We start from the raw sequence: 13,117 nt of genomic DNA on the forward strand, positions 1-13,117 counted from the left end.
TTCCTGAAGCCATGCGTGTCTTTGTACTGTTTTTATTATTTTCCCTATTCACCCAGCCATCCTGTGTAGAACTTAGCTCCACTGTCCTTGGAGAACTTGTCCAAGGCCTTATAAATCCTCACACTAAATAGGGTGATTGAACATAAAAGGAATGGTGGGATGAAGTCATTCTATATGTTTCTCTATCACGCATCATTTCTCAGAGTACATCAAATCATTGTAGTCCACCAGGTCACAAGCTGTGCCCTTCTATGTCTTTTTGGACCTCCATAAAGGAGGTCGTCTGCCACAGTAATTCAGCCTTTCAAGGCTGGTGGAACTTGACATGATTCAATTCTGTTGCCATTTCAGCAATGCTGCAAGGAACCCTTAAGTGTCTTAACAAACTTTTTTAGCTGCTAGATCTGCCAGAACATAGAACCACAGATTGTGTGGAAGGCCTCTGATGCCTCCTGGCCTAGGTAGCTGGCTCTATCTTTTCAGAGTTCCACCCAGGACATCTTTGATGCTCCAAGGGTTCAGCTACTTCATCTCCTTTGACAAGCAGCAGATGCATCAGGCCACCAACAACATCCAATGCTGGTCTGGGGTGAGAATGGGTCCAAATTCATGTCCTATCTCAGGACCCACAGATGATCATGGCAAGGCCACAACCCACACTAGAAACAATTGGCTCCCCTGTGGCCTGCCAAGGAGGGTGGTTTTCCCCTGAACCTTTCTCCCCATGTCAGGAACAGACCAGGCCTCATCAGCATGGAGGAAATGACATGCAGCCTATGCTTTGGACAGTTCTCAGGCCCAACATATATGATCTCAAGCAGCGTTTGAGATTCTAACCCTCTGCTTTCTCCTGTCTACAGTAGGGATGTTTACCGATGACTTAAAGGCATAGAGTTCTTAATAAAGGCTATTAAAAGAGAGAAATGCTACTGTTGCTCAACTAACAAAATGGGTTAAAGGGAACAATGGTTTATCATTTCACCCCTAAAGCCAATTGTACCTTTAAGCCTAGAGCCCTTTTCTGGGTGGGCCTTCAAGTCCCTTTTCTTGCACAAGTTCCCGAAGCATTGGGAGTCTCTGGTCTGAACACCAGAACCTGATCTTCCTGGTTGTTCATGGAGTTGAAGCTGAGTACACTGCGCTCCTCCCCCCAATCTATCTGGTGGGGAAAAAGAATTAATCTGTCCCTGGACGAGGCCTGCATGAAGCTGATGCTCAAAGAAGGCACAATGGAGCATTTCATACACTCGCTGGTACCATTCTTCCCAGATATAAACATATCAAATATCACAATTTTCTGCATAATACCATGTGTTCACTTCAACCCAACAGGTCCTGGGCCAGCAGTTCAACAGGTGAATGCTCACCCCAGGCATAGCACAGGTGTGAGACTCCTATCTACTAGCTGTATGTCTTGGGAATGTCACTGCACCTCTCTGAGCTTCACTTTCCTCTTCTGAAAAATGGGGTGGTAAGAGGCTGAATCTCATAGGGTTACTGTAGGAAATCATGGGAGAAAGCATGGCACGGGCTTATCTGGGGCTTGGCTATGTAGAAAAGGCTGCTGAACATGCTGGTCATCTTCATGTTTAGTAGTTCTCACTCTCCTGTGAAGAAGCTCTCAACCTCAACCCTCACAGGCCTGTGGCCCTTCGGGTTTACAAAAGCAAATGGAAAGCTCGTAGTTTTCCTGTTTGCAAAGGACTTCTAAGATTCCATCTAGTTGGTCCTGGCACTGATCCTTTATGTGACCAGATTAGGGAGTCACTGGGGACAGGCAGAGCAGCCCAAGGTCCACTCAGTATTTGGAAAATACTGGTTAGGAGTCATTCATTCAGTAATATGTATTAGGCATGTAGTAATGCAGGCACTTTCCAGTCACTAAGATAACTCAATTGACAAAGTAGTTACAATGTCTGGGTCTCAATTCTAGTCAGAGGGTCAGATATTCACTCTACACATCATAAGCACCCACGTCCATAGTTCATTAGATGTGACATCTTCATGGCCTACTCTAGGTATGAATAGATCCACCCATGTTTGTACCATTATGATGGACTATAACAAGTAAAAACATGGTTTTTGGGTCCAGGAGGAAAGACTGCTGCCTCCACAGAGCAGGGTGAGAGACTACAGGAGTTGTGGCTGGGGAGGGACTTTCAGAGCCATAGATCTCACAGATCTCTTGGTTTCCGTGGGAGGGCTGAATTGGGGGGCTTCCTGAAGAAGCAAATGAGTCAAAAAGAGCTATGCATGGGCCTTCAAGCCCTCTGGGAAGCAGAGCACAATCTGGGCTGAGTTGGTGCCAAAACATCCACCGCTTTGATGGTCTTATCTTGCTCTGCCTGCCCCTTTCCATATCCACCTCTGCTGACCACACCTGGGGCCAAGAATAGAAGGTGTGGTGAGCAGACCACTCACAAATCTGCCTCAAACTTAAGCCCTGATCCTGGTCTGCATGGAAGACGGAGTAGACTAGACCTATGGCCATGAAGAGTGTAAGTGGAAAAACCACTCATTTAGTTTTTCTGGATGAGCAAACCACTGCAAAGACAGCTACAGAGGGGTTGGAAGTGGCCTGGGGCCATCCTTTGGGACCCACACAGAAAGAATGGTGCTGTGGGAGTAGCATGTGGAATGAAAGGCCAGGCCTCTGACTGTGCTCCACATATGACTCGAGGTAAAGGGGGGTGGCTCTGTACATTTGAAGTGGCATGACTGGGACCTGAAAAACCATGCCCCCATTCTCCTGCTGCAGCGGGAACTTCTGGAGCCCGTAGAGGCAGAGGGTAAGGGAGATTGCAATTTGGGAAGTCTATCTGGAATGTGGTTCATGGATTGGATATTTATTGGATATTTTTTTATATTTTCTTATTATGTTAGTCACCATACAGTACATCCCACGTTTTTGATGTAAAGTTCCATGATTCATACTTGTGTATAACACCCAGTACACCATGCAATACGTGCCCTCCTTTAGGCCATGGTATATGTCCTGTTTTTGGAAAGGCACATGGAAAGTCAGTTATGTGGATTAACCTTTCTCTTTAACCTGCTCCAGTGCCAGCTCCAGGGCTCCTTCCAGTTGCAGAGCCAGAAAAAGTGCCTTCTATGGAACTAGAGGCAACCCCAGCTCTGCATCAACCATTACCTCCAGTGTCAAAGCCAGCCTCCCCTCCATCAGCTGTTCCAGAACTGGAACACATGCTCCTATCTTCTCTACGTGTGCCGGGTGCTGAGCTGAATTCAGCTGGACCATAAGCTTTTCCAGGAATTTTCACTCCAGCTCTGACAATAGACATAGAGCCCACTGTGGCCCCAGGTGGTTCCTGCTGTCTCACCCCAAAGAACAAGCTGGGTGAGGAGAAGCCCGACCTCCTGGACTTCCCTCCCAGGCTGGTGGCAGAGCAACTGACATACATGGATGTGGTGAGCAGCTGGGCTCTCAGGGTGGGGCAGGGACAAGCGTTTCTTCTGCTCTCAGCTGCCTCACACCTGCCTTTCCCTGATGTGGACTCCTATGGTCTGAGACCAAATCTCACCTCCACCACTTCCCAACCCTGTCAACCCATCAAGGTGCTTAGACCCAAGCTTTCACTGTCCAGCTGCGGACTGTAGTGAGAGACCCTGATAAGCACTGCTACAGAGGTACTAGGGAGAAGAAATGAGCCAGAACGGAGAGACCAATGGGCAGGCCCTCGTCATGTGGGTGGAGGAGGGCAGCTCCCTGTGTTCAGTCAAGTCCATGGGTCGCCCACCCACCTGCCTTGGAGGATGAGTACCCTCAGCAATTACTAGGTATCTGATGTGTACTTAAGAACAGGGCAGATAGATAAACCTGTGGTTGTAGCTATCTTGTGAGAATGTGCATCTGAGAGGGGAGTAGAACCAGAGGTATGAATAGTTGGAGGGGAAGATTCCTTGGGAGGAACCACCTTGAACAGCAACGTGGAGCTTGGAGTTTGTGAGGGTGATCAGGATGCAAATGCCCTCCTTCATTCCCTCGTCTCTATTTGCTCCTGGGCCATCCTGTACTGGGCCCCTCAGTGAAAAAGAAAGTGAAATCCAGGGACTCCAACCAGGCTCAGGCCACATTCTCAGTCTCCTGAGCTCTAGCTCTGACCTGTGACCCCTGTCTAGGACACTAGTCTTGCATGTGAAATGGCTGGGTGAACAAAGGTCCCCCTGTTCTCTAGGAGCTGTTCAAGAAGCTGCTGCCCCATCAGTGCCTGGGCTCCGTGTGGTCCAAGCACAATAAGCCTGGCAGTGAGCACCTGGCACACACAGTCCAGACCACTGTCCCCCAGTTCAAAAGTGTGGCCAACTGTGTCATCACCACCTGCCTTGCCAACCCAAGCATGACAGCCCGGGACAGGGCCATGGTGGTGGAGCACTGGATCAAGGTGGCAAAGGTATGCAATGGGAAGCCCAGCCAAGGTGCTCTCCTGAGTCTCGGGCATTGCTCTTCCTTTGATCAGGTCTCAGGGTTGAAGTCCCTGGTCTTTGCCCTAGGGACTGTGCAGTCCCTAGGCTCTTCCTTCCAGAGGCTCACTGACTGTGACTTGCATGGCCCAATGTTGGGATGCTCAGTTCCCACTTGGCTTCTTCCTTGGAGTGAGGTAAAATCCTTTCTCTCCCAGCAGTGGTACTCTTTGGGCCTTACATGTGCCCTTCTGCAGGTCCCTGGACATCTGCTTCATCCAGGAGGAGTGATTTAAACTGAGGGTGACTGAAGCTCTAGAGAAAATCAGCCTCCACTACCCACGTGACAGCTCATTCTCTTCCCTCCCCAGGCCTGTCAAATCCTGCAGAACTACTACTCCCTGAATGCCATTGTCTGGGCTCTGCAGACTGTCTCAATATACCACCTCAAGAAGACATGGGAGAAAGTTTCCAGGTGAGACAGTCTCTCTGCATGGACAGACCAGGATGGATGAAGGATCTCCCAGAGGCCTGTCCTCTTCCCCCTCAGCCAGCTTGGACCTCCTGGGAAGAAGCAATCCCTGACTACAGGACCTGGGCTGGCAGGCGGGTCTCTCAGCCTCCCTGGAGAATAGGCCACATGTCTCCTGCTTTAGAAACAGTTTTCCTAAATGTTCCCCACAAGGCTGAGGTGAATAAATATTTTCATGTGTTTACTTTTCAAACACTAAACTCTGCCCAATTGAAACCAAAATTTACCAAAACAGAGCTGCTCAATGAATATGGGAATGGAGTCAGAGGATGACCTACGTAAGAGCTCTCTCCCAAGTCCTACAAAGACTTTAGTGCTCAGAGGAACACAGAGAAAACTGTTATCCAGGCAATTTGACACTTTGGGGTTCTCAAATAAATGGAATTTGCACTCAACCCTGCCACATTATTCCTCCAATCATCCTGCCTCCTTTCCCTCTATTCAGGAAGTGCTTTCAAAACTTTAAAAAGCTGTGCACTGAAGACAACCCACAAAGCAGGAAACTAGTCATCAATGAAGCATGGAAGGTGCAGGTCCGGAAAGAGAAGGGTGTGAGGGAACAGAGCCCTGCATGGATGAAATAGGGACTGGCCTGAAGCATTCCTTGGAGAGGAATGTGGTGACAGGCTGGGGTGAAGATTCCATTGGGGGTGGAACAACCAGGTGCTGCTCAACCAGATTCCTTGGCCTAGGCACCCTGTCTCTCTGTGTGAACAGCTAGTCCAGATGGACACCTGTACAAACCTTGAAAGCCCAGAGGACAGGGTTCTGCCCAGTGATGGGGTTGGGATAGGTTGAGGGCCACAACAATAATGATAGTAATATGATACTGAGTCCTCAGGAGACGATAGGAGATAGGTAGAATTCTCATTTTTCCTGAGGAGAAACCAGGCTCGGGGGGCCAGGCTGCAAGCTCAGGGTCACACATGGAGTGAATGTTGGAGCTGAGATTTTTCTAGAATCACTCATGGCATGCTTAAGGATAATGTTTATCAGTTATCAGCTGACTTAAGTCAGATGTCTAGGGTCTGAATTAAAAGATGGTGGGGGCAAGTGGACTGAGGGTATTATGGTCTCAAGGATCTTGTCCTTATCCCTACAACAGCAACCATCTCATAAATCTGCCACCCTGGTGATGGACCTCCAGAGAGCCCAGAAGAAGAGGCTGCAGAAGAAGGTGAGCATGCCTGAGATATAGGGCCTCCAAAGTCAGAGAAGGGCTTCTCCCTGAGAGCTGGAAGCCTCCAAATCAGTAGAGGTGGGACTTCCAACTCCAGCTCCACTTCCTGTTGCTTCTAAAATTCTTGTTTCAAAGTGACCAGCAGGAGGGTCTAGAAAGCTGGATCCAGAATGGGTTTCAGGATGGGGAGGAGCCCAGGGCTATATACCCTGTGATTTTCTAAAAGCAGGCCCTGGAGGTGATCAGGAAGAGTATGATGTTCTTGGAGGGTGAGGGGAAAGGGAATTGAGGGGAGACTGCTAAGGGTCCTAGGCTGTTCCATGTGGGAAACTGGGGTGGGCCAGGAGGCTGCAGCATTTTCAGGGGAGGGTCCCCGTGGGCACCAGAGAGCAGGGACTCATCCCAACCCTACCCTTCATGACGCAGGGTGTTGTCCCCTAGCTTGGCACTTTCCTCACTGAACTGGTGATGCTGGATATTGCAATGGAGGACTTTCTGGAGGTGCATGAGCCTGAGGATTGTGGGGGAGGGACCTGAATCCGGAGGTTTGGGAGCACAGTGCCACTGTACAAAGCCCTGAGCTCTCAGGACTCGGCAAACCTCCCCTCATGACAGCCTCACAGCTGCCCCTGTGAGCCTGGGGACTGTTGTCCATCTCAGGGATGAGCGAGGGGAGGCTGCAGTTAGGACACGGCTCCCGGTGCCGAAGACTGGTGAAGCAGCAGAGCTTCCTGAAGGCAAAGCTGCATGAGGTCTGTCTGAGTGGACCTCAGCCTCCCCCAGTGAGTTTGCCCGTGGGGGGAGAATGAAGTCAGGACCCTCCACATCAGCAAGCACCTCAGTAGCCACAGCAGCTCCTTCCTGCCTGAGGCTTCGGCCTCCCCTACTGTCTTCCGAGAGAGTGGTGCTGCAGGGTCCCGACCTGTAACCAGTCCATCTGCCTCATGTCCTCCTTTCTCTGGACCGCAAGCCTTGCCTAGATCCCAGTCCCATTATCAGCGTATGCAGAGCCCATGAATGTGTCTTGGCCTTAGTGCAGCATAAGAAGGTGTGGGTGTAAGGTGTTAGTATTAACCAGGGGACTCGTTCTGATGGACTTTGGCTCTCTGCTTTCCAAAGATGTGAGATCAACCACCAGAAAAAAATAAGGTGAGCATATGTGTCACTTCCTGTAGGAAAGAATAGTGAATAGGCCCCAGAGATGTCCCTGGGAAGAACATTCCTTGGCTCCATCCCCTCCGTCTTACATTTACTGGGATACTTTGATAATAAAGAAGTGGAAGACCCACCTAATTAGTAAGTGATGAGAGAGGAATGGCATCAAAGATAGCTTCCTGTAGGAAGGGCTATTTATACTCACCTCTGAGAACAGGTTGGGATTGGATGAATTTGTAGGAAGGAGGGTGGTCATGTGTGCCAAGACCCAGGACAGGTCCCCTCTCCCACTGCTCAACCCTCATCAGGCCCTGCAGCTTACTCCCCCCCCCCCAGGCTCCCTATGCATCCTGTGCTTTTCTCTTGGCTCAGGAATACAAAGTCATGACAGATATCATGCTGTTCCAGGTGGCTGCCAAGAATTACACCCTAGAGCCTGAGGATCCTTTTGGGGTCTGGTTCCAGGCTATGGAGCCACTCAGCGAGGCTGCGAGGTGAGTCCCATCAGAAGCTGGGTTGGTGAGGGTCGGGGTGTACCCTTTCTGCTGGCAACTCCTGGGATCCTTCTTCCCTGGCAGACTCAGGCCTTGTTGCTGGGGCGCCAGCCTCTAGCTGTGGGCAAACACTGGCAGGGATTCTTGAATGGAAGCTCCTGGGCAACTCATAGATGTCCCTCTGTCCTTAGCTACACCCTGACCTGCCAGCTGGAACCCCAGTCCTAGCTGGTCAGCAGCACTCAAGAAGGAGAAGAACTGGCCACAGTCAACCTCAGGGCTGAGCAAGTGTCCAGTGGCCCTCCCATCCATTTAGTTATTTGATGGGGGGCAATATTTATTCTCTTAAATAGTTAGTGGTAAATTGAAATATTATTATATTAAAGCCCTTTTTTCTTTTAGAGCCCGAGAGTGTGGTTTGGTTCTTTTACTTCCTACAGTAACATTAAAGCCCTTTTTTCTTTTAGAGCCCGAGAGTGTGGTTTGGTTCTTTTACTTCCTACAGTAACGTAAAAGATATAGACTCTCATATTCATTCCTGAACTAAGGAATCTTATAGCATCATCAGCTATTGTATGTGGGAGGAAGGAGAAGAGCCAGGCCTCATCCCTAGCTCCTGGAGGGTACCCCCAAATCCCCTTTACTCAGAGGACAGGTTCATTTCCGTACAATGAATTTGGGCAAACAGCAAAGACAGCCCCTCAGAACTCCTGAGATTTAGAGGTTGAAGTTACTTCCACAGAAATAGCAATAACCACTGAAAGTGGGAGTCTTTAAGAGTCACACTCCCCAGAACTACTTCCTGCCCAGGACAGGAGCTGCTTTTTTCCACTCTAAAGGAAGGAGGACTATTTCCTGCTTCCTTTGTTGACATGGTGTTTTTGTTTTGTTTTTGTTTTGACCCACTATCGAGAACTTGTAGTTTTCTAGTTCAATCTCTGGAATTGCATCAGCACTAAGTGGGGAAAACATGTAAAGAGATCAAATCCTGCATGTGGAAGGGACAAAGCCAGAGGAAGGTAATTTGCAAATAGACTGAGGGCAGGCAGGACTTGCCATCCTCAGTCTCCCTCTAGGGTCTCCAGGTTCACCATTTACTGAGACTGGAATCCTTCTGGGATCCTTGTCAATGATCTCTGGATTCCTATTCCTGCTTGTTTTGTGTATGGGGAAAAGATGGGAGGTGTACTTTTAAGGCCACAGCTAAGCCTGGTTCTATTCACATCTATGCTGACCTATGAGCTAGGATTTTCAGCTCATTCCTTCATTTCCTTACGCAGTTCCTTTTAAGGCAGTAATTCCCTCAAGGCCCCAGCCTCTTGGTCAGATACATGGTAGCCACTTTTCCCTGGCTGGGACCTAACGGATCAGGGATTGGTTTTCTTGTGACAGGATAATTGTCCATATCCTTGACCAGAAAACCCCTCTCTCCTTGCAGGTCAAGGTGATATTAAGTCCATGTTGTTCTGAAGTCCATGGTCTCAAACATTCACCAGTTTACACATCCGGTCTCAGTTCACACGCTTACACTGGCTTGTCCGAAGTTGCTAATTGAGGTCGAATCCTTAGATCCTGGAGACCCTGAGATGGTTCTTCTCTTTTCAACAGTCTTGTGTTTAGGTTATGTCATGGGGTGTAGAGGGAGGATTCAGGGGGTTTCATCAAGGAAATGCCACCGAAGAGATGACCAGAGTAATCAAATAGCAATAAATACAGTCTTATCAATAATTACCTTTTTTTAATGTTTTTTTTATTATATTATGTTAGTCACCATACAGTACATCCCTGGTTTTTGATGTAAAGTTCGATGACTCATTAGTTGCATATAGCACCCAGTGCACCATGCAATATGTGCCCTCCTTACTACCCATCACCAGCCCATCCCATTCCCCACCCCCTCCCCTCTGAAGCCCTTAGTTTGTTTCTCAGAGTCCATAGCCTCTCATGCTTCATTCCCCCTTCTGTTTACCCCCTTCTTTATCCCTTTCTTCTCCTACCAATCTTCCTAGTTCTTATGTTCCATAGATGAGAGAAATCGTATGATAATTGTATTTCTCTGCTTGACTTATTTCACTTAGCATTATCTCCTCCAGTGCCGTCCATGTTGCAGCAAATGTTGAGAATTCGTTCTTTCTGATAGCTGAGTAATATTCCATTTTGTATATGGACCACAGCTTCTTAATCCAGTCATCTGTTGAAGGGCCTCTCGGCTCCTTCCACGATTTAGCTATTGTGGACAATGCTGCTATGAACATTGAGGTGCATATGGCCGTTCTCTTCACTATGTCTGTATCTTTGAGTGTTTGCCCTGTTTAGATGGATTATTTCACATAAATTAGATTCCACTTAGCTAGAAAGCCAAAAGCTCTGTTTTTCACTCCCTTCCTGCTCCTTTCTTTTGCCTTCATTCACACACCAAGGAGTATGGAATGTCAGCAGCTCATCTTGCCTCTTAATCACATCCATACCCTCTTGCCCCATGTCCACATCAATCAGAGCTCCCTGAGTAATTTCTGAGCAACACCATCAGCGTCCTGACAGTTACTCCATGTCCCCCAGACCCCCTAGAGTGTCCATTGGAGGACCTTTCCAGTGACAAGGCAGAGAAAGGGGTCCCATCTCTCCCCCAGGAAAGCTTGACTTCATCCAAAATAGAAACCTTGCTTCATTTCTTTGTTTTGGGGCCCCTGACTCAACCACTGATTCCCATCAGGTTTCTTAAAGAGAACAAAAGACTCGTACCCACAGTGTTTAGGGTGATGCCATCCTCATAGTGTTTTGCATTTTTTTAATTGCAGACGAATTCAACAGTAAATAAAAGCATTACATTTTTTTATAATCACTCATTAAGAAATAATCTATGTGATGAAAAAGGTGGTGCTTTCTTGTCTGCTTTGGTCTGGAGAGCCACCCTGATTCCGGGGTCTTGCTAGGAATGAAGTTTGAGTGTGTAGTGGGAGAAACCAACTGTCCAGTAAAGAACTATGACCATGTTCTTCAGGCCCCAGAACAACTAGGTCATTTAGGTTCTGTGGTTTATGTGTGAGGCCTAAGGGGTGTCTATGTGGTGTAAATGTAAACGTGAGTGTATTGCGTACATGTGTGTTTCCTCAGGAGGTATTTCCCACTCACACAGAACAATGCAAGTGTCAACTTTCCAAAATAATCTCCTCACCACCGAACACTTCACACACAATACCGAATTCCTCGATCACCACAACTGTGCCTGGAAGTTTGTTTAATACTCCCTTCCTCAGATGGAGATAGAGCAGGAAAGACTGTCCCAAGGTCTTGACCTCCTAAGTAGGAAAGTCAAAATGTGGACCGAGGCCTGTATCCCTGTTGTTGATGCTCCGTGCCACTGATCTGCACTTATCACTGAGCTACAGGATTGTTAGTCACAGAGCAGAGGAGTTTCAGCATCCGTGTACACTCCCAAAAGTACTAAACTGTACACATGTCCCAAACACTGACAACATTATAAGGTGGCCTCAATGGTCACATAACCCAGAACAACTATAGATGAATTTAACAGCCAGCTCTGGCATAGTTATTAGAGTGAAACTCAAATAGAAATTCCACACGCTACTGGTCAGTCACTGATTCTGAGAGGTAAGAGACCCCATGTAGGACAGTGCAGGACAACATCCGTCATAGCTGAGGTCATTGCTTGTACATGGCCCACAGCAGATAAGAATCAGGAAGATAATTTAATGTAATTTATGACATTACCATACCATGAGAAATGCTCAAATCCTGTAAGTCCATACCCAAGATACAATGGCAAATAGGAATTTAAAGTAAAACTTGGCTTTTAGCTTGGTGCCCATCACCCTTGTTGCAAATCTCCTAAACAGCTGGGTTAGGGAATGTCAGTGTTCACTCCATGCCTCCTTTACTTTCCCCATTGTGCAATCTTGGCACCCATGTCAAAGATCATTTATCTATGTATGTGTGAGTTTATTTGGGGGCTCTCTCTTCTGTTCCACTGGTCTATTGGCCTGTTTTTATGCTAGTACCATTCTGTTTGATTACCATAGCTTTGTAATATGCTTTAAAGTCAGGAAGTGTGGTGACTCCATTTTTGTTCTTCATTCTCAAGATTGTTTTGGTTATTAGGGGTCCTTTGTGGTTCCATATATATTTTAAATTTTTTGTTTGTTTCTATACAGTGACATTGGTATTTCTGTAGGTCGCTTCCTCTAGGACCTGGTGGTTGACCTTACTGTTTAGTGTCTTGAGTTGTGCCTGTCATGTGTGCATAAGCCCAGAAATACCTATACATGAATGATGAGATCAGGCCAGCAAACTACAACCAAGAAACAACCCAGGGAGGGGAAGTGACCTCTTTTTCATCTTTGGATTCTAGAACTGTGCTATCCAGGGTGCTAGCCTCTAGCCACATGTGTCTGCTTATAATTAATTTTACACCAACATTCAGCCAATTAAAATAACGTCACATTGCTCAGTCACACTAGCCACATTTCAAATGTGCCCATAATAATTTGAATCTTAGGTGGTAAGTTTGGAGGTAAGAGCTGCAATATGCCTGTAGAACTGAGAGTGTGAAAGGTGATTCATTCAGCATCTCTGTCTCATTCGAAGGCTTGTAACTGTGATCAATTCTTGTTGAAGGGCTCTGACTCCACCAAGTATAGAGAACTTCTGAGAACCCAGGAAATATCAGGTTGATGCTGTATGACCCAACAACCTCAACTAGAGGAGGAGGAAAGGGTGAGCCCCTCTAATTTATGTGTTTCTATATATAATATTTGTGTTTCTATAGATTTTCTTGTGGAGAGCATTCAAGATTCCAGTAGTGAGGAGGATGACTCTCCAGGTAGGGAACAACACTCAGGTAGGAAGCAATGCCAGAGGGTTCCTGGTACAGTTAGGTTGCACCTGCTGCTCTGGAGACTGAGGAAGGTGGGTAAGAGGTCAACTCTCTCCCTTTTAACGTATAGGACTAGTAACATTATGTTTCTGTCCTGTTTGCTCCTCCTTAAAGGCCACTTCCATAGCTAGGGAAGTTAAAGAATCTTTCCTCTGGAATTATGTGTATGCTCCAATGTCCTCTAGCTCATCCCAGCCTCCATACCTCACCCAAGTCTGAACCGTGCATGTGCTTCCATCTGAAAGAGGCCCATGTGCAGCTGCCCTGGAGACCCTCCATGGCTGGCAGGGATTCTAGAGGACTGAATTAGGAGCTGCTGGGCCTATTTCACACACCCGCCCTTACAGCCCTGCTGACCTGGTCACCTGACATTGACCACAGGACACAACCTCTCTCTGGGCAGCAGGGCAGGGAGTCAGTGCTCCTCTCAGAACCCACTG

At 47.6% G+C, this 13,117-nt stretch overlaps 1 protein-coding gene across 1 annotated transcript; it reads left to right on the top strand.

Annotated features, from left to right (window-relative positions):
• The first annotated feature begins 4,272 nt into the window (after positions 1–4,272).
• On the top strand, positions 4,273–8,086 carry LOC105235189 (ral-GDS-related protein-like). The gene is made up of 5 exons (XM_034650833.1): positions 4,273–4,412; positions 4,794–5,113; positions 6,060–6,131; positions 7,698–7,783; positions 7,975–8,086. Exons 2-5 carry the CDS (start codon positions 4,880–4,882, stop codon positions 8,009–8,011), a joined length of 429 nt encoding a protein of 142 aa, XP_034506724.1. The 5' UTR covers positions 4,273–4,412; positions 4,794–4,879; the 3' UTR covers positions 8,012–8,086.
• The last annotated feature ends 5,031 nt before the right edge of the window (positions 8,087–13,117 follow it).

This window comes from Ailuropoda melanoleuca, unplaced genomic scaffold (assembly GCF_002007445.2).
Source record: "Ailuropoda melanoleuca isolate Jingjing unplaced genomic scaffold, ASM200744v2 unplaced-scaffold3118, whole genome shotgun sequence".
NCBI lineage: Eukaryota > Metazoa > Chordata > Mammalia > Carnivora > Ursidae > Ailuropoda > Ailuropoda melanoleuca.